Raw genomic sequence first — 22,022 nt, forward strand, 5'->3', positions numbered from 1 at the left:
CCGATGTATGGCTCTTATGTATTCCATTATAAAGCATACACCTGCCATTGGCCACAATACAAAAAAAATGGGATATTGAGTGTACAATAAAGTTCAGCTTGTATGTAACCCCACACATTATATATGGTGATCATATGGGAAGTATGCTGAGCGCAGTGTGGTAGGTTGTAGTGCATATAGTACTGCTGGGGAAACAGATATACGTTTTAACACTACATTTTGTTAAACTTTGCCTTTAATTGTAATTTATGGTTCTTTTTTTTTTTTTTTTTTTTTTTTCCAGACTCTGCAGTCTAACTCTGAAGAAGCTTCTGGTGGTGAAAGAGCTGGACAAGGAGCTCATCTCAGTAGTCATCGCTGTGAAGATGCAGGTGAGTGTCCATCTCTTATATACAGTACCACGGCTCATAGACGCAGGGGTTACTTCTCTTATGGTCGGGACCCTTGGGAATTCAGGAAAGGCTTGTTACAGTGGATCAGTTTGGGAGTCCTACTCTTTAAACAAGTGGTCTCTTAGGATGGGTTCACACCTGCACCCGGTCTCCACTTTGCAAGTTTCCGTCTTCTGCCCAAGAAACTGGACAGGAGACGGAAACCGGCAGTCAGTTTTCAAAACCATTTATTTGAATGGGTTTGCAAAGTGTCCGCCCGTGAGCGCATTCTGCCTCCCTGCGGCGAAACCGGGGTTTTTTTTTGTTTGTTTGTTTGTTTTTTAACCGGACGCAGTGTCTGACATGCAGAACTTTGTGTCCAGTTAAAAAAAACGATTTTGCCGCGGAGACCTGAAGACGCTCATGGGCGGACACTGACTGCCGGGTTTCTTGGGCAAAAGACGGAAACCCACAAAGCGGAGACTGGGCGCAGGTGTAATCCCACCCATACACTGACAGCAAGCAGGCATTGAAAAGGGGTGACCAATTCAAAAAGTATATAATTTACGTGATGATGAAGCATCACACACACAGTTGTATACAGATGTAGCACAGTTAATATGTGGATGTATATAGGCGCCCCGTAATACATGTAAATACACAGTGAGTAGATAGCGCAGTCACCACAACAATGAGGATTCTTCCAGCGGACAGCAACTCATGGATGGATGCATTGTGTGAGACCCAGCACATGTCCTATGTCAGTTACCACCGTTAGTCACATAAAACATGGTGTTCAGCTCTGTCCAGGTAGTCCCTGACTCTGTAATGGTTATCCTTAGATCTCCTTATCTTCTATGGCTGCATAACAGAAAAACCCCATGACATAATAATACTGTGTCATGGTGACGTGTACTCCTGGCACAAGCAAATAAAAAGAATCCAAAAATGACACAAACTCAATTAATGCATTTGGTTGTTCCACAATACCAAAAGGAAAAAAGAAAAAAAAATTCTGATGTTGTGCGCTCCTAAAGTCAGAGTATGGCTTAGTTCCTAGGATATGTTAAAGGGATTTTCCAGGCTTTAATTCTTAGAATCGGTCATGAACTGGAGATCTGACACTTGGGACTGTGGTGACGTTTACGATCTGTTGTTCACACCGAGGTTTCCTAGACAGTCATACACAGTCCTTGATGTTTCTTTTTTGGAAGCTCATGGTGGGGTCTTTCTCTCATCTACCGCTTATGTGAGGTCCTGCCTCATATACCGTGATTCATCCTTTGGTTCCTGTTCAAGAAAAAAATAAAAAATCCTGCTGTGAGGGGCAACACGGTGGCTCAGTGGTTAGCACTGCAGCCTTGCAGTGCTGGAGTCCTGGGTTCGAATCCTCCCAGGAACAACATGTGCAAGGAGTTTGTATGTTCTCCCTGTGTTTGTGTGGATTTCCTTCCATATTACATTATAAGATATACTAATATGAAAAAAAATCTACATAAAAAAATATAAAATCCTGCTGCGAGAATGGTGTGTGTGTGTGTAAATCCGACCTAAGAGTATACAAGCTGCAGGGTGTGTTACTACAGGTTACTGGCCCATCCCTAATGTTGCTGTGAGGCCCCCTGCATGCTAGTTATACAGAAGGGCACTTTGTCATTGTAATTATTCTTTCGGGAGCTATTCAGACTCCCCTGTGAATCATTTGTGAGCGGAAGCTTAACCGTAGATGTGGACCATAGATGACAATGCAAGGTCTGCACGCACAGTGTGACTCCTCACATACAGATGGGGGGTTGGATATATATATTCTCATACAGTTCCCCACCTCAGAGGTGACAAATACAGCCCAGCACTAGAGCCTGGCCTGCCAGGTAAGTATATACTTATCTTGGCTTATAATAGAGTATAATGGAAGATGCCTGTAGCTACATGAGCATGCCGATCCCAAATAGAAGGTGAGGGAGTGATCACAGAGGGGGCAACACGGTGGCTCAGTGGTTAGCACTGTAGCCTTGCAGCTCTGGAGTCCTGTGTTTGAATCCCGCCAGGAACAACATCTGCAAGGAGTTTGTATGTTCTCCTTGTGTTTGTGTGGATTTCCTCCCATTCTACAAAGACATACTGATAGGGAAAAAAATGTACATTGTGATCCCTATATGGGGCTCACAATCTACATAAAAAAAGAAGGGAGTGATCGCATATTATTGAATGAGCCGTGGTTGTGGCTTGTAGGTTACTGCTTATTGCCGTGCTGTCCTTGTACTTGCCCAGGTTTCAGATGCAGCATGGAAGTTAGCCGTAATCCATGCGGTTACCACAGCTAGGTCACTATATGTTGTAAAAGCAGACGGACTCTTACCAAAAAAGACTCAAGCACTTCATATTATCAATGGGAAGAACCTTCACCTTAAAGGGGTTAGATCAGTGGGGTCCAACTTTAAGGATCTCCACCAATCACCTGCATTCACAGGACCGCTACTTCCAGCATGCGATGAGCTGTAGTGCCCAAATGGCGATTTTTGGGGGGTGGGGTTTATAGTGTCTTTTAAGAGCATTGTAGAAGTGTCTCATATCCTTGAACAGGACACTGCTATGCTCGTAATAGTCGCTATTAAAAAGACGGCATGTGAGCACTGCGGCTCCTGGCATGTAAGCAATGCTGGAGCCAGGGAGCGGCACTTTTTTTTCTCTCCCATACGTACACTCACACATATGTACACACACACGACGTACACACATGCACACATACTTATTTCCATTATTGGATTTGATGCCATTTTTGACATGAATGCATCTACATTTAGAAATGGCACCATCCAGATGAGACAGCCCCTGTAATAATAGGAAACACACACAAGGATACCCCTGTTTGCCACCCAGGAGCAGTATACTCAGTGTTTCTATTTAGACTTCTCATGGCTGAGGGCATCAAGTATCACATTCTGGCCTGTCGCCCAAAGAAAGCCTAAAATGAGGGGCAACACGGTGACTCAGTGGTTAGCACTGCAGCACTGGAGTTCTGGGTTCGACTCCCTCCAGGAACAACATCTGCAAGGAGTTTGTATGTTCTCCCCGTGTTTGTGTGGATTTCCTCCCATTCTATAAAGACATACTGATAGGGAAAAAATATACATTGTGATCCTTATATGGGGCCCACAATCTATATTAAAAAAAGCCTGAAATAAAGGAAAATATCTTAAAATGTCTCCTTTTAATGCCAAGTCATCAGTCCTCTTTGGAGGGAACTTGAGAGATTTGTTCAGAATAAATCCTCGAATTGAGATATTGGCACTAGAAGTACAACCAAGAAGGCCTTGTATACAATTTGTATGAGCTAGAAGATGTGCATAAAGACCTAACACACACATATATACAATAAAACCTCAGTGATAAGTCATCACAAGAGGTGTTGTAGAAAGTGAGTGAGGAGGGCGAAGATGTGGGTGCAAGATGGGGGAAGTGGAGTTCACAGGGTTGAAGTGATGCCATACAAGTGCTGCACATAACCCTGGCATAAGTGTACAGTTTTATGCTGATCAGTATGGACAGACAATCTTGTGATGTGATTTCGTAAGTGACTAAGAAAGAAGGAAGCTACCCAGGCATAGGGGTCGTGTTATTGTGCTTGTATGACATGAAGAAGCATGTCCCCATAGGCAGGGAATGGATGATAGCCCAGCACTGCATGCTCGATTAGGGAAGTTTTCTACATTAACACTTTTATTTTGGTACTACTCTCTGTCTGCGACTTCATCTGCAGGTTGTTTTCCCAGCATGTTTAAAATTGGCAAACTGCCAATTTTGATTAAAGGGGTTTTCCCATTCATTTTCTCAGCACTGCCCAGAGCAGATCAGATAATATTCACAATGCACTCTGTGTTATCTGTGTGTTTACATAGAGAGATAACAGACCTGGCTTTATCAGCAAATTGCAATTAGCTGAGACACTGCTGCAGACGAGCAATTTAATATAGTATATGGCCATAAATTCATAACAATCGTGAAGCCATGTCATTTACCAGGAAAAAGTAGCCTATGTTTTAATTGAGGTTACAATCTATCTATGTGCCAGATTTCATTCAAATCTGTCCAGCCGTTTTTGCGTGAAAGAGTAACAAACCCACTAACATACAAACTTTCACATTTATAATATTAGTAGGATTTCAATAAAACGGGGGTTACAGATTGCTAACACATCCATAGGATATCTAATTGGGGAAGTTGGGCGGGGGTCCACAGTATTACAGTACACACTGCGCTCTCTTCACTGAATATCAGGCACTGCGCCGTATGTTGCATAGAGGTTATGCTCGGTATTGCCATTCAGCCCCATTCACTCGAGCTGCAAACAGGCAACGTAACAGATGAGCATGATGTGATTCGGGGTCCTCGGTGTCAGACCACCACTGATCAGGTATTGGCCACCACATATTCCCTTACCCCAACAATCACTCCCTGTCATCGCTTTTTCAGAGAGTCTTCTTCTACTTGCTTTCCTTGTACGTAACACGTTAGACGTGACATTTTCAGGTATATTATTTATACATGTGTAGGACGTGTTTCCTTTCACATGCTAAGTATCTGTATAATCCGTATACTTCTCATTGCTGGTTTTCATCCTGTTACCAATTTATTTAGCATTAAATCAGTTTCAATGAATAAAAAACAAACCCCATTTAGATTATAGGTAATAACACCTTTCCACCGCCATAATATCGCTCGGAGATGGCTGCAGCCATTGTAAGACGCTCGTGTGTAGGTGGAAACATGACGGTAAGATACTTCAAACAGAAGGTGAAACCAATCTGTAGATGCTGTATGGAGGAGGACGGATGAATTTTTTTTTTTCATGTGAAAATAGCATATTTTTCTAGTTCAGACATCTTGAGTAGTCTATCCATCAGGAAGACATCGGAGCATAATGATAGTTGTTTACTTGAAAGTTGCACGTTGTGTTAGTCATGTGCATATGACGCAGGTGGGTATACGTATATACATTTAGTGGGCGTACACCGCCATAGGATATCTTGGTTAAAAATCCTCCATCAAATTTAAAAAAAAAAAAAATGCAGCAAAATTTGCACGAAAAAAAGTGCAGTGCGGCATGAACACAACCCTTGATCATGAACACAACCCTTCAGGAGAACAGAGATTAGGGTCCGGGGCACAGCATCCTGCACTGTATGACGAATAGGATGGAGAATTTTTTTAATGAAAACCTATTAAATAATTTTAGCCCATGATGGGTGCAATGCAAAGGTAAAAATATATAGCATGCCCCAGTGCCAACTTTTGGAAGGTAACTCCCTATAGATCTGGTCGTCTTTGAAACTTAGCAACACTGACTGGGATCACAGCCAACAAGAACATCTCTCAGGAAGAAGAGTGGCATCTGCAGAAGGCTGTGCAAATCAGCAATGGCTTCCTACCAAGCCAGACCAGCACCCTGCATTGCACTGATGGGGCCGCAGCGTCCACACGAAACATGCAGAGAGAAAAGTGCATGTTCCGTGCTGAAAACACACGGACCCCATTATAGGCTATAGGGTCCGTGTACTTTCATTGCTTACCGCTAGCAGAAAAAGGAACCCATTGAAGTCTATGGGAGGCTTCAGCGCTGAAATTCCACACTAAATTCCTCACCATTTTCCTACGTGTGAATGGACCCTTACATTGACTTTGGCCATCTGGGTCACATGATTGGAAGCAGCTCAACGCCCCACGGATTACTCCGTCCTCACACCACGTGTTGCTCTGCCCCTCCCTTCCCCAATTTCACAAGGGGGCAAGCAACCTGGGACTCAGAGAGCTACTTATGATCATATTATCACTACTTATGATCATCATGGCTGTCATCTTTATCTGTTGGACCAACTAAATCAATTTAAGCTCCCGAACAACCCCTTTCAAGTACTAGATTTCCCAATGGGGGAGAAACCTGACCTGCAATGTCCAGCCTTTCCTAGGGAAACCTAGAGGTCAATTGCAAGTTGTAGGAAGGCCTTGATTCAGGGAATCCCATGTGGATATTCCTGGTGACCATCCTCCCTTATGAAGGGCAGGTGGTGGCATCACTGACGGGCGTAGTGTATGGCGTAATGATTTGGAATGAGTATTCATAGCACTGCTCATTCCCCATAATTGCCTAGGGGTGGCATCACACAATGTCTCTGTAGCTGCCGTCCAGGTCGCTGCCGCCTGTCATTTCTCTTCAGTGAGTCAGCGCTTCATTATGGCACGATTTAAGCTCCATTCACACGACAGTAATAACCGGCCGTGTGACAGACGTTTTACTTAATGCCGTCACATGGCCACATTAATTCCCTGTGTGTGATCAGTACAGGAGCCGTATACTAGTCAGCTGCTCAGGTACATGCCTGGGGAGTCCGAGGGGCTCCATACTAAATCGGCAGGGCAGAAAAATGGTAATGATTGTTACGTGGCAAGGCCTTGTACACTGATACCTCCCTTTAGCTGAAAAGTGGCCAACACCTATCATCCCTCTTAACACACCCGTCCAGGTCAACTGAGGGTACATGTTAAAGGAAATGTCGCCCGAAAGTGTCCTAAAAAATATATATATAATCAATTTGTATGTTAATCCTATATTTTTAAACAATTAAAAAGGTTTCCATGTTACTATCTATATTTAAAATAAAAAAATCCTAAAAATTCTGACCACTAAGCCAAATATTATATCGAGACTTAGGTCTGGTCCACATCTGCGTTCGGTATTCCGTTTGGGGAGTCCATGTGTTTTCCGCGTGGTGTCCTTTACCGTCTGACGCCGTCCAATCAGAGCTGACAATCAGACCGTAGGGACAAAGCGCTGTTGTTAGTTTATTTGCCTGAAGGAGTAATAGAGGATCCACACAAAAAGAAAAGATGCTGAAGAAAACCAGAATTGGGTATAAGAGAATGTCAGGAGAGGCGACAACTCCTCTATCATTAAATTTTGCTGACAGATCATTGACTAATTGATACTGCCGTTTATTAATAGGTTTAATTAATATAGTGTACCTGTCATGGGTTGTACTCAGTTACCCTCACTTGTAAAGCTGCCAGATTTGTATTCTATTATATATTCTTATAATGTCAGTGTTTATTAATATGCATTTATTCATCTGTTTATCATTGGGCTGTGCTTTGGATGAAGGGTTACAGTGTGATCTTATTGTGATTTTCTTCTTTACTAGGGATCCAAGCGGATTCTTCGCTCTCACGAGATTGTGCTGCCACCTAGTGGACAAGTGGAAACTGATCTTGCACTGACCTTTTCACTGCAGGTATCAATGATTGTAAATCCCATGTATACATATAGAATCCTGTGGACCTTGTGCAGCTAATATAGGGCCATCATCTTATCACTCCATGTACACAGTCCTGCGCTTGATGGCTCTTAATCATTCCATACCCCCTAACAAAGCAATACGGCATTCCCTATTCCTCCCTACTATCCATATACATGCAAACTCGGACCAGACAAAGGAACATGTGCTGGCAATGAAGAGAGAGGCAAAAGCAGGAGTAGCAGAGTCAGACTTGGGGATGCAGGGGTAGCAGAGACTGACTTGGGGATGCAGGGGTAGCAGAGACTGAGTTGGGGATGTAGGGGTAGCAGAGACTGACTTGGGGATGCAGGGGTAGCAGAGACTGACTTGGGGATGTAGGGGTAGCAGAGACTGAGTTGGGGATGTAGGGGTAGCAGAGACTGACTTGGGGATGTAGGGGTAGCAGAGACTGACTTGGGGATGCAGGGGTAGCAGAGACTGACTTGGGGATGTAGGGGTAGCAGAGACTGAGTTGGGGATGTAGGGGTAGCAGAGACTGACTTGGGGATGTAGGGGTAGCAGAGACTGACTTGGGGATGTAGGGGTAGCAGAGACTGACTTGGGGATGTAGGGGTAGCAGAGACTGACTTGGGGATGCAGGGGTAGCAGAGACTGACTTGGGGATGTAGGGGTAGCAGAGACTGACTTGGGGATGTAGGGGTAGCAGAGACTGACTTGGGGATGCAGGGGTAGCAGAGACTGACTTGGGGATGTAGGGGTAGCAGAGACTGACTTGGGGATGTAGGGGTAGCAGAGACTGACTTGGGGATGTAGGGGTAGCAGAGACTGACTTGGGGATGCAGGGGTAGCAGAGACTGACTTAGCAAAACAGAAGCATCGCTGGATTTTTTGATTTGGGAGTAGCAGAGCTGAATGTGGGGATGCAGGAATAGCAGAGCTGGGCTTAGTGATTGCAGGAGAAGAACCATACTTGCAGATGCAGGGGAGGCTAGGCATTTGGAGGTACGTGACTAGCAGGGTCAGACTTGGCAACTCAGGAGTAGCGGAGACAGATCTAGCAATGCAGGAGAAGCAGCCATGGATGTAGTGAGTGGCAGTGCTGGGTATGGAGATGTGGGAGAAGAGCGGGACCTAGTGCTGTAGAACATGCTGCGGGAGTAGCAGAGCCAGGTTTGTTAACCCAGGGTTTATCTACCCCTTACTGATGCAGGGCTAGATGAGTCCTATATCTCTACACAATAGCACACTTAGAGAATGTGCCCAAACATCAGATTTGCGATAGCTAAACTTAACCGTTTTGGCTGGCCGAGGTGACCATGTGATATGTAAGAGGATGTCCTTCATTTCTGGCAATGGCAGATGCAGGAGTTTAACAGAGGAGTTTGGCACTTGGAGGAGCTGGCTGCGAAAGTGAATAGGGGAAAATGGGGACTATCGGAGCATTCCCCCAACCACTATTTAGGGTGGACGACCACCTATTGGTTTAATAACATTTAAGCCATTGTTCTGCTTTGTAGCACATCAGTCTTCATACACATGTCCTATTATATCTAGAGCAGTATTTTTCAGGGTCCTGGATACAGCGCACCATCATTATCAATTCCTGTTATAAAGACATTTTACACAATTGAATGTTGAAGTATTAAGGAGGAAAAAAACCACATTTTTTTTTATTTCCATTAGTACCCGCACTTTCTAAAAAGGGAAGGAAACAAACTACAGATAATGCTGCAAAGGAGGAAAAGGTACAAGAACCGAACGATCCTGGGCTACAAGACGCTGGCTATTGGATGCATCAACATGGCCGAGGTAAGATGTTTTATGTGTATAATGTGCCATTCGTCTACATAAAGAGCCATGAAATGATGCAGGGGAAGCCATAGTATGTACGGTATTTCAGTGGGTGTCTCATCCTCCACAAGATGCGTGAGCTTCTATATATTATTATTATTGGGATCATTTCTTCCTATTTGTATGGCAGGTCATGCAGCATCCATCAGAAGGAAGCCAAGTGCTAAGCCTTTTTAGTAACATGAAGGAAGCTTCTGCCAAGGTGGCTGAAATATGGATCTTTTCACTCTCTAGTCAGCCGATCGATCATGAAGACAGTGCCATGAATACCAGCCAGAAGATAAAATCCACAGGTACGTCTGTAAACCTCATTAAAATGCTATTTTTTTTTCTCACTAACATGTAGGAATAGCCTTAAGAAAGGCTATTCTTCTCCTACCTTTAGATGTCTTCTCCGCGTTCAGTACAAATCTGGGTTTTCTTCGGTATGCAAATGAGTCCTCGCGCAGCACTGGGGGTGGTCTCCAAAGCGGCAAGAGAAATCTCCAGCGCTGCCTCCATCTTTTTCTGTAACAGCCTGGGTTTCAATCTTCTAGTCCTGGGGCAGAGCCGACTGTGCTTGCCCGGGCCACAAGAAAATGGCCGCTTACACTGATTTACATTTGCAAAATGGTGTTGTACGTGTACGATAATCTGTATTTCATAAAATATATAAAAGGAGTTTTCCGGCCTTTCAGTATTGATGACCTGTCTTCAGGGCAAGTTATCAATATGAACACCCGGCATCAACATTAAAAGCCTAGGGGAAAAAAAAAAAATAGGCTCAAATCGGCATTCAGAATAAACAGCCCGAATCAAAAGTGAACCGATATATTGTTAAAGAATCGTTTATTTGGCTATTTGGACACTTGTCCATCTAGTAACTCTCGGTCATTGACCTACTTTCAGTGGTGAAGGGCGACCAGTCTAAACCCGCCAATGACAGCCATAATCGGCTTACAGCTGTCATTGCCTGCTTTAGATCACACGGTCCTGCAGGTTACTTTTGGTCATTAAAACTAGGTAAATGAATTACTGCAGTGCCCAAGAGCTGCCATTTTTAGATTTTTGTACAAAACTAACCCCAATTTTTTTTTTTTTTTTTTCATTTTATTAATGATGGTACTGTTTAGATTATTATTATTATTATTATTATTATTATTATTATTTATTATTATTATATTTTTTTGCAGATAATTATTCTGAAGAGGAATATGAGAGTTTTTCTTCAGAGCAGGAAGCCAGTGATGATGCTGTACAAGGCCAGGTATGGGACGACCTACAGAAGGCTGATCCACAACGTGCCGTACCTTTACCCAGATATTGTTAAACGATTCTGTCCGAATTTTCTGGCTGTCCTAACTTAGACAGGCTCCCTTTAATACTAAGCTATCTTGTACGTCTGTCTCAGCTCATTCTCATTGACTCCTATAGTCCATATAGTGAGAGACCTGTCAATGAAATTGAGCCTGGACGGTGAAGTCACCCAATGGACAGTACTGCTCATGTCAGTCTCATTTTTAAGACCTTGGCGCAAATTTACTAATGGCTTTGCACTTAGAAAAAGGCATGTCATGAGCTTTGCTAGTGAAAAGCGGAAAGGGGTATCTTAGGGACCAAGTAGGGATGTCCTGCTGATTCAGGCAGCATACAACTACTGACCGGCTCCCTTTAAACCAAAGACCTTTTATGATTTCCTTCCTATTTAGGTGCGATGTACAGCTGGACAAATAGTAAGAACATGTCACTGGTGGATGGAGGATCTGCTCCTCCGCACTTTAGTTTTCATTAACTTCATAGGCGCATCCTTCCATCTGTCGGCCAGCTGTTTGTGTGCTTTGTAGTTGTAGGGTAGTGAACAAGCATGGATGTTTGCCTATCACGCCTATGGCAAGAATTTAGTCAGTCTGCTGTAAACACTAAAGAGGAATATAAGTCATTCATCGTACAATGAAACGAAATGGAGCTGCTGTTCTTAATCTTTAATCTAAAAAATGAAGTTTTATTTGTAGAAATGACCAATTTTATGGATTCTTGTTACATAAACATGACAAACACAATACAAATATGGCTCCCTTAGAAGCTGTATTTCCCAAGTCAAAGCAGGCTAAAGTGCCGATCCTTAACATAACCAGATTTAGATCAGCATTTTTAATTTGTAATCAAATATTTATTTAAATGTACAAAAATTTTAAATCAATTTTATTTTAATAAAATTATTTATTATTATTATTATTATTATTATTATTATTAAATGATTATATATTATCATTATTATTAAGGATTATTATTATATTATATTATATTTGATTATTATCTGATAATTAATAATAACAATAAATATTATTATTATTATTATTATTAGATTATTATCTGATAATTAATAATAACAACAATAATAAACATTATTATTATTATTATTATTATTTATTATATTTGCAAAAATATAATATACCTTCAGATTTTGCTGAGCTGGTCATCAAACGTGTAGTTACCAGAAGGTGCTTATAAGGATACGTCAGATAGGGAGGTATATAAAATAGAGGTGCACACCCATAGATAGGAATAATGATGAGGTTTATTAATAACCCAAAAAAAAGAATATGGGCCACAAAAATGTATGTCAGACAATTAAGTGAAGGGAGGACCCGGGATCACACCCATTGTGTGGGCAGTAGGTTATGTAGTCACCAATGGGACGCATAAAATAGATATAAATATACTAATGATAGTCAGATGCCTCAACAATGCACCAAGATAGTTACCAAATGTGAAGAGTAAAGGCACTAGAATAAGAGAAGGCGTTACACGGATCTGTATAGGAAAAATGAGAATAAAAGGAGGGAAAAAAATTCACTGAATTGAGTGTGCTTGTTATATGTTATATGTATGTCATATGTATTAGTTATGTCTGTATTGCCAGTGACCATATATAACTGTATTATATATTGCTAGGGTTTTCAGTTTGTGGGGTTATGACCGCTGTCACCACTTCTATACGCTTGACTGAAGTGGCAATGGTGGTGATAAAGTACGGTAGGACGTCACATGATGTTCTGAGGAGGCTATATAAATATATATATATATATATATATATATATATATATATATCAGGATTAGTATTACCAAATGGACACTTGAATGAAGGCAAAGTGGTTGGAGCACCTCTGATCATACATTGATGGTATATTCTACTCCATTAACTCACGTTTTTACTTATAATCTTTCACTGCAGGACCTGGATGATGATGAATTTGATGTGGGGAAACCAAAGAAGCAGCGAAGAACGATAGTAAGAACAACGTCCATAACTCGGGTCGGTTTACATTACTTACACTAACTTGGAAGGGTTGTGGTGTATACTGTGTCGGCCATTATTGTGTACGGCCGCTTGTCGTCCCCTGCAGTCGCATTAACTTGGTTTTCAGTGGACATGTCATTGTCAATGATATTACACAAATAGTGTCACTTCCTATAGTCTAACTATTTACATCCAAATTCTCCATGCATAGATAGCAATTCCAAATGTAAAGCACCATGGAATTAATGGTGCTATATAAATAAATAATAATAATAATAATAATAATAAAATGTTATGTTTTATCAGTATCTATTCCATATCAAAGCCTAGATTACTTTGTAAGCTTATGTTCTGCACAACATTAAAGGCAGTCCAGCATATCAACCTAACCCTGCAGATAGATAGGTTAGGGTCACCTGAATCACACAGCGTTTACCCCTTGTGAATGGATGACCCGTTCTAAGAATGTAAGTCCTAGGAAACCACGTTAACAATAATGGAGCTGCACCAGTCCGCAGACTTCACTCTGTTCATGACTTCGGGGGGAAGGAATCTTGCTTGGATCTTCATAGGAGAAGCCAAGGTTGCAAGAGAAGGCCCAAGCAAGTAGCTGCGCCCTGTCGATGAATTTGGCGCCCCCCTACACTGCCAATGTACATTGCCTGTCATGGTTGCCTATCTTTTACCGTGCTTTTGCACAATGACATGTCTACTTTAATCCACTAATATAGTAAAATATAACCATTTTATTTTATTGCATTTATAATATTTAATGCTTCAGTTGATGAGCGTTCATTTTGACATTTAGCGCTAAATCAAATCCTAATTTTGTCCCAAAGTTCTCCATAACTACGCATAAGAATATCAAATGTGCTTTTATATCGAACCTAAATATGTCATTATCATGTCAGTATTAATATTGGCCTTATCGTCGGCTGTGAGGTCAGGCCATGGATGTTGAACGAGAGGCCATTGGTGCCGGTCTCTGTCCTAATTTCCCCCACAGGGTTGAGGTTAGGGCTCTTTACGTACCAGTGGGGTTCTTCCATTGCGTTATCCCTCTGACAAACCAATGCAGTCAGGCGGGTAATGTTCTCCTGGCATTAGCCAAACCCAAACTGGTCCATCCGACGGCCAGATAGAGCAATCCTATCGGTGCGTTGTGCGTTGGCGCTTGCCATTGTGATTGTTGGTGTTCGACTATCTGATAGAAAGTTATGGATGTCAACTTTTATTTACAGCAACAGAACTTCAAGCAGAAAGTGGTCGCCCTGTTACGAAGGTTTAAAGTTTCCGATGAGGTACATTTTATATTATTCCTTAAATAGGACCTTTAACCGGGTCTGAAAAGTCCAATGACATACATTCTCTGATAGGCACCGTCACCCTGTGCATTTGGTGTTTGTTACATCCCAATTTCTTCTGCCATTCCATAGATATAAGCCTTTTTAATAATGATGCAGATTAGGGCTTACTCTCCAGTAAGGCTACCGTTGTTAATATCCATTGCTGTCATTTGTGACCGCAACGGACATTAACCGTACACAGCACCCAACCACCCCAGGTGTAAATTTTCATAGGCTCTAATGTAAACAGCATAACAGATGCCATCTTCTGTCATGTTTTATTTGCATATGGCTGAATGTAGACCGACCCCTGACAAAGGGAGCTCCATCTGGTTCTGTCATTTAATGTCCATTGCTCTCATCCGATGAAATGGATAGCGAACCCACCCTAAACCTGTGGTGAGTCTGCTTTTGAACCTGCTAGTAGAGGAAGAAGGCTAGTGATGACTGTCATGCAATGCTCGTTGTCACCGGAACCTTTCTATTATTTGCCCCCCGAGGGGGCAGGAGTGATTCAGTATAAGCTGTATTTGCTGTATTCCCAGATCACCAATGAGTCCGATGTATTCATGAGGTGAGCCATGCCTTCCATAGTGATTGATGGGTTGTTGGTTATGCGGAAACACAGCGGCCAGCTGTTACTTATGTATAGGGGGGGACCGGACCCTCTCTTGAATGTAGTTGGCTCATAAATTGTATCCGCGTGACATATTTTCTGTAGCATTTTGCTTAGTAGAAGAGTTTACATAGGCGTGGTATAATCTGATGACAGGCATGAAATAATCATTACTACAAAGGTGTGAATTCGTTGAAATCCTTAAAGGGTTATTCCACTAGACTAGATTGGGAGGTCCTTTCTCTCCGCAACTATATCTGGTGCTTCCATTGAACTGAATAGGAGCACCAATCACCCCTACATTCAGTTGGTGGGGGTCTCGGCGGTCAGACCTCCACCTATCAGGTAACTTATCCTCTATACCTTTGAATAGAGGATAAATACATGTCCTGATATAACCTCTTTTAAAGTGTTTCATGCTGTGGTATAAATCGGATTTTCCTAAGAATAAACTGAGGCGAGCAATTTCAATTTCTGTACTAATATTCCTAGGTGCTTGACTCTGAACAGGACCCAGGGGAGCACGTGCCGGAGGTGGAGGAGGATATGGACTTATTGTACGACACCCTGGATATAGAAAACCCAAGTGATAGCGGACCTGAAATGGAAGATGATGACAGTGTCCTCAGCACACCCAAACCAAAATTAAAGTGAGAACTGCTGCAAATAACTCCTGAATGCTAATATTGTCTATTGGTTATTACTGGTTATAGGTAAACTGATAGATCCCTAACATACACATAAAAATATTGCATGTTCCAATATAAATCTAACCCCCAAAATGGAGTAAACCACTCGTTCTCTATGGTGTTCTGCAAGTGTATGTCCATAATTTATGTGTGTGTATATATTAACCAATGCAACATATATAACCTAATACGCGACACGAAAACCCCTTTAGAGCTTGTTTGCCTATGGCAGTGATGGCGAACCTTATAGAGACCGAGTGCCCAAACTGCAACCCAAAACCCACTAATTTATGACAAAGTGCCAACAGGGCAATTTAACCTTAAAAATGTGCGGTCCACAATTGCGCACACACTTACAGACCTGCAAAATATGGTCATATTAATGGGGCTTTATAGAGCTTTCTACTCCACTGTGAACCCTACACAGTACAATCTGCTCAACAGTGGCCCCCACACAGTATAATATACTCCATAGTGGCCCCCACACAGTATAATATACTCCATAGTGGCCCCCACACAGTATAATATACTCCATAGTGGCCCCCACACAGTATAATATACTCCATAGTGGCCCCCACACAGTATAATATACTCCATAGTGGCCCCCACTCAGTACAATCAGCTCCACAATGGCCCCACACAGTTCAAACAGGTCCACAGTGGCCCCCACACAGTACAATCTGCTCCACAGTGGCCCCCACACAGTACAGTTTGCTCCATGGTGGCCCCCACACAGTCCAATCTGTTCAACAGATGGGTGCCCAAAGAGAGGGCTCCAAAGTGTCATAGGTTTGCCATCACGGGCCTAGGTCATAGAATTGGTGAGATGTCTGCTTGTTTTTTTCCCCTCCATGCACTGACTGTGTTTCTGTGCCGCCCTAGGCCTTACTTTGAGGGTCTCTCACACTCCAGCTCTCAAACAGAGATTGGAAGCCTGCACAGCATAAGAAGCCAGAAAGAATTGCCAAGCCCCGTAAGTAGATCTCTTTGTGACATGGCTACTTGTGTGCATTGACAGCTTAATGGATTTGCAGCATTTATCCTTCAGATTATGATCAGCTGAGAATTTATAGGTCCAAGAAACTGCTGACTCCACTCTAATAATAATGGGGGGGCACTGACCCTATAGAATGTGTTAATTCAGTGTCACCTCCTTTAGTAGCTCTCTTGTTTGTAAAAGGCCTGAATTATGGCCATTTAATAGTGTCGCACATTGGCAAGGGATCGGAACTCTGCCGATAAATACCATTTTTAGCCAATGTATCCATAATAATACTTTATAAATGCCTGTTATTGTTATTGTCCACTAAGCGCATCCATAGCTAACCTATATTGTGGCAGGGAAAAACTGTATATAAGCTGAAATAAATGTAATTTTTTTTTTTTTTGTAATAAAGCATTGTGAGCAGTAATTTGTTTAACCGGTTAAGGACCAGGCCCAAAAGTATGTTAAAGACCAGGCCTCTTTTTTCAAAACTGACGTGTGTCACTTTAAATGGCAATAACTTTGAGACACTTTAACTTACACAAATGAATTTGAGATTGTTTTCTTGTAACACATTATACTTCATGTTAGTGGTAAACACTAATCAATATTTTTGCATTTATTTATAAAAAAACTAGGAAATTTGATGGAAATTTGAAAAAAATTGCAATTTTCAAAATGTGAAATTATCTGCTTTTCAGGCAGATAGTCATACCATCCAAATACATGAATAAATATTATCTCCCATATCTCTGCTTTATATTGGCATCATATTTTGATTGTCTTTTAATTTATTTTGGACGTCACAAGGCTTACAAGTGTAACAGCGATTTTCCAGATTTACAAGAAAATTCTCCAAACCAATTTTTTAGGGACCACTTCAGTTCTGAAAGTAATTATAAAGGCCTGTATAATAGAAACCCCCATAAATTACCCCATTTTCAAAACTGCACCCCTCAAATTATTCAAAACAGCATTTGGGATGTTTGTTAACCCTTTAAGCATTTCATAAGAATAAAAATAATATGGCAGTGAAATTTAGACATTTCATTTTTTTTCACTAATACATTCATTTAGACCCAAAATTAACACATTCACAAAGGGTTGAAGGAGAAAATGCATCTGACAGTTTATTGTGCAATTTCTCCCGTGCACAGAAATACCCCACATGTGGGTGTAAACTGATTTTTGGGCACACGGCAGTGCATGGAAGGGAAGGAGCGACACTGGGTGTTTGAACAGCAGATTTTGCTGGAATAATTTTCAGCGCCATGCCTTATTTGCAGAGACCCTAGAGTACCAAAACAATGGAAACCCCCCAAAAGTGACCCCATTTTAGAATCCACACGCCTCACAGAATTCATCAAGGGGTATAGTCAGCATTTAGACCCTACAGTTGTTTCACAGATTTTACTAACATTGGGATGTGTAAATGAAAAATTACTAAAATGTCACTTTATCTCCAAAGTTTTCATTTTCACAAGGGGTTAAAGGAGTAAAAGCCCCCCACAGTTTGTTAAACAATTTCTCCTGAACACGGCAATACCCCATATGTGGCTATAATCTGCTGTATGGGAACATGGCGGGGCTCAGAATGGAAGGAGCGCTATTTGGCTTTTGGATGGCAGATTTTGCTGGAATAATTTTAGGTGCCATGTCGCATTAGCAGAGCCCCTAGAGTACCAATACAGTGGAAACCTCCTAAAAGTGACCCCATTTGGGAAACTATACCCCCCACAGAACATATTAAAGGGTAGAGTGAGCATTTTGACCCTACAGCTGTTTCACAGATTTTATTAACATTGGGCCATGAAAATGAAAAATTACTTTTTTTCCAACAAACTGTCAATTTAGCCCCAAATTTTTAATTTTCACAAGAGGATAAACGAGAAAAAGCTCCATAAAGTTCGTTACACAAATTCTGCTGAACACAGAAATGCCCCATATGTGGTCATAATCTGCTGTATGGGAACATGGCGGGGCTCAGAATGGAAAGAGGGCTATTTGGCTTTTGGAGGGCAGATTTTGCTGGAATATTTTTCAGGTCCCATGTCGCATTTGCAGAGCCCCTAAAGTACCAATACAGTGGAAACCCCCTATAAGTGACCCCATTTTGGAAACTACACCCCTCACAGAATTTGTCTAGGGGTAGAGTGAGTATTTTGGCCTCACAGGTGTTTCACAGATTTTATTAACATTGGGACGTGAAAATGAAAAATTACTTTTTTTCCCAATAAATCGTCCATTTAGCGCCATAGTTTTAATTTTGCAAATAGTTTAAGAATTAAAAGCCCCCCACAGTTTGTTACACAATTTCTTCTGAACACGGCAATACCCCATATGTGGCCAAAATCTGCTGTATGGGTACATGCTGGGGCTCAGAATGGAAAGAGCGCTATTTGGATTTTGGAGGGCAGATGTTGCTGGAATAGTTTTCAGGTGCCATGTCGCATTTGCAGAGCCCCTAAAGTATCAATACAATGGAAACCCCTCAAAAGTGACCCCATTTTAGAAACTACACCTGTCAAGGAATGTATCAAGGGGTATTATCATTTTGAGCCTAAAATGCTTCCCAAAAATTAATGTACAAAATGAAAATTGAAATTTTTAAAAATATGCCATTTCGGTGCCCAATACGTTGCACCCACTTTGTGTTGTCAGAGACCTGCACTCCTAAAACTATTAAGTGGGCCATCCCGGGGGTCAAAAAATTATATATGTGGGTGTAAACTGCTGCTTGGGCACACAGCAGGGCTCAGAAGGGAAGGACCACTGTGCGTTTTAGCTTTTGGGGTAGAGATTTAGAGGGACCCTCTGGGCGCCATGTTGTTTTTGCAGAGCCCTGGAGGTTCCAGTAAACTGGAATTCACCAAGAAGTGACCCCATTTTGTAGGGGCAATTTTAGGGTCTCTGCAAATGTGACGTGGTGTCCAAAAACGAAGAATCTAAATCTGCACTCCAAAAGCACATATTGCTCCTTCACATCTGCACCCTGCTGGGTACCCAAATAGCAGTGTATGCCCACATGTATGACACTGGTGTACCCCGGATAACGTACTTAATGCCATATGTGGGTATAAATGGCTGTTTGGGCACAACCGGGGACAGAAGGGAAGGAGCGCTATTTTGGTTTTTGGAGCACAGTTTGGTTTTTTTTGCCACTTTTGCAAAGCCCCTGAATTGCCAATAAAGTGGAATCCGCAGACATGTCACCCTATTTTGGACACTAGCCCACTGATGGGATTTATCAAGTGGTGTAGCGAGAATTTTTAACCCTTGAGTGTTGCATTTATTTAGTTTCCAGAAATGAAATCGCAACTGATAGAGAAGTTAAAAATGAAAATTTTACAGATTTGCCATTTCAGTGTGCAACATGTTGTGCCCGACTTATGTCAGCAGAGACACTCCAAAAACTGTTAAACGGGTATCCCGGGCACAACAGCTTTTAGAGCGTTCATCTCTGATACAAGGTGGGCACAACATATTACGCACTGAAAGGACGTATTCCTGGAAAAATGGTCATTTTCACCTCTCACAATCCACTACAGTTATAGTTATATATATAAAGTTATAGCAACACTTGGGGGTTAAAAATGCTCTCTGTACCCCTGGATAAATCCTTCAGGGGTGTAGTTTCCAAAATAAGGTAATTTATCAGGGGATTCCAAATTACTGGCGTTTCAGCTCTACAAAAGTGTCATGGCATCCAAAAACCAAACCGTCTGTGCTCCAAAAACCAAATGACCCTTCTTCCCTTCTGTGTCTGGCTGGGCCCTAGTATCAGTTTATACCCACATATGACATTATGTCCGTTATCCGGGGGTACACCAGTGTCATACATGTGTCATACATGTGTCATAAACTGCAGTTTGGACGTACAGCAGGGCGCAGAAGGGAAGGAGCGCGATGCGGCTTTTGGAGTACAGATTCAGATGTTTGGTATCTGGACGCCATGTCATGTTTGTAGAGCCTGTAAGGTACCAGAAAAGTGGATTCCATGGGGTACCAGGAGTGACCCCATTTTGAAAACTGCACCCCTCAAAGAATTTATCAGGGGGTGTAGTGAGTATTAGTATCCCGGACGTGACTGCACAGCGGATGGCGAAGAGGGAATGTATAAGCTGTGCGGAGGACATTGCAAACACCAAATTCCCTACTATGTCCCCGTAGCTCCTATGATTGGGGGAGTCACTCTGGGGGTCACTTTAGGGGTCACTTCTGGTGTCTGTTCCCTCATAAGCTGTAAATCTGGGGTGTCCCCTGATATCCGCTCACACAGCTTATATATTCCCTACATGACGCACCCAGTTGTGTTCTAATAATTTGGCGATTTTTGAGGGTTTTTGTCTTCACATTGTGAGATGCTATATTTTCTTTATGTTTCTGGTGACGCGGCCATATAAGGGCTTATTCTTTGCGGGATGAGATGCATTTCGTAATGACACCATTTTTGGGTGTCTACATCTTATTGAATACATTTTATTAACCCTTTTTTGCAGGATTTTAAAAAAAAAATCAATCCTGGCATTGAGTTTTACTTTTTTAATTTTGCGCCATGCAGCGTACAGTATAAGTAACATGTTCCCTTTATTCTGCGGGTCGGTACGGTTACGGCGATACCTCATTTATAGTATTTTTTTATGTGTTACTAGTTCTGCAGAGGAAAAACACATTTGGGGACATAAATCAATGTTTTTTGCATCGCATCTTCTAAGAGGCGTAACATTTTTATTTTTCGGTTGACAGAGTTGGTTGAGGGTTTATTTTTTGCGGGACAACCTGCGCTTTTTATTGGTACTGTTGTCGGATGCATATGACTTTTTGATCACTTTTTATAGCATATTTTGTATGGTGAGATGGCGAAAAATCATTACTTCCGGCGAGTTTTTTCCGTTTTTTTTTTCCGGCGTTCGCCGTGTACATTAAATATTATTTCCGTTTTATTGTACAGATTGTTACGGACGCGACAATACCAAATATGCATTGTTTTTATTACTTTTGAGTTCTTTTTTTATATAATTCATTTTCTATTGAGAAAAAGGGATTTTTGGGCTTTATAACTTTATTAATTTTTTTCATACACTTCATTTTATTTTTTTTACATTTTTTTTTACTTTTTCATGTGTCCATTTAGGACACTTCAATCAGCAATACTTTGCTGATATAGAATGCCATGTGAGACACAGCCTGCAGGTGTCCCACATGGCATTCCGTAGCAGGATGTCAGGCTGTGTAGACGCACAGCCTGACATCAGAAGGTCCTGGCAGGATCACCAGGTATGTGGGGGCTCCGGGCAGTCTGGGGTCACTGGCCAGACCCCAGACTACCTTTTACTGCTATCGGCACCCTCCGATCTCGCCGCGGGGGGTGCCGATCAGCTTCAATTGTCGGCGGATGCCTTTCGATCGCGCCGTGATGTTTCACGGCGCGATCGAAAGGGTTAAAACTTCCAGTCGGACTCAGTTCCGACTGGACGTTATGGAGGAAGGGGTTAGGTGTTAGTAACACCTAACCCCTGTCCCCCCCGCACCCCTCCCCCCGCCAGAAAGGTACCTAAAGGCCGGACGTATTTCGGCAATAGTCCGGTCTTT

At 42.0% G+C, this 22,022-nt stretch overlaps 2 protein-coding genes across 9 annotated transcripts in view; one reads left to right on the forward strand and one right to left on the reverse strand.

Annotated features, from left to right (window-relative positions):
- The window catches only part of MTA1 (metastasis associated 1), a 229,858-nt gene that overhangs the window by 94,952 nt on the left and 112,884 nt on the right, over positions 1-22,022 (reverse strand). The gene's annotated exons all lie outside the window — the stretch shown is intronic.
- PACS2 (phosphofurin acidic cluster sorting protein 2) overlaps positions 1-22,022 on the forward strand; it is a 74,825-nt gene that overhangs the window by 34,672 nt on the left and 18,131 nt on the right. For 4 of the 8 annotated variants that reach the window (XR_012717263.1, XM_075283039.1, XM_075283040.1 and 1 more), the window contains exons 2-10: positions 284-371; positions 7,568-7,657; positions 9,347-9,472; positions 9,645-9,807; positions 10,687-10,760; positions 12,729-12,809; positions 14,036-14,095; positions 15,249-15,406; positions 16,328-16,418. Coding sequence is in view for 7 of the 8 variants with exons in the window: in XM_075283039.1 (XP_075139140.1) it covers positions 284-371; positions 7,568-7,657; positions 9,347-9,472; positions 9,645-9,807; positions 10,687-10,760; positions 12,729-12,809; positions 14,036-14,095; positions 15,249-15,406; positions 16,328-16,418 (931 nt within the window). In the remaining variant the exon portion in view is untranslated. The remainder of the gene's footprint in view (positions 1-283; positions 372-7,567; positions 7,658-9,346; positions 9,473-9,644; positions 9,808-10,686; positions 10,761-12,728; positions 12,810-14,035; positions 14,096-15,248; positions 15,407-16,327; positions 16,419-22,022) is intronic. The other 4 variants (XM_075283044.1, XM_075283046.1, XM_075283045.1 and 1 more) reach the window with 3 other exon arrangements.

The sequence above is a fragment of the Leptodactylus fuscus genome, chromosome 7 (genome assembly GCF_031893055.1).
Source record: "Leptodactylus fuscus isolate aLepFus1 chromosome 7, aLepFus1.hap2, whole genome shotgun sequence".
NCBI lineage: Eukaryota > Metazoa > Chordata > Amphibia > Anura > Leptodactylidae > Leptodactylus > Leptodactylus fuscus.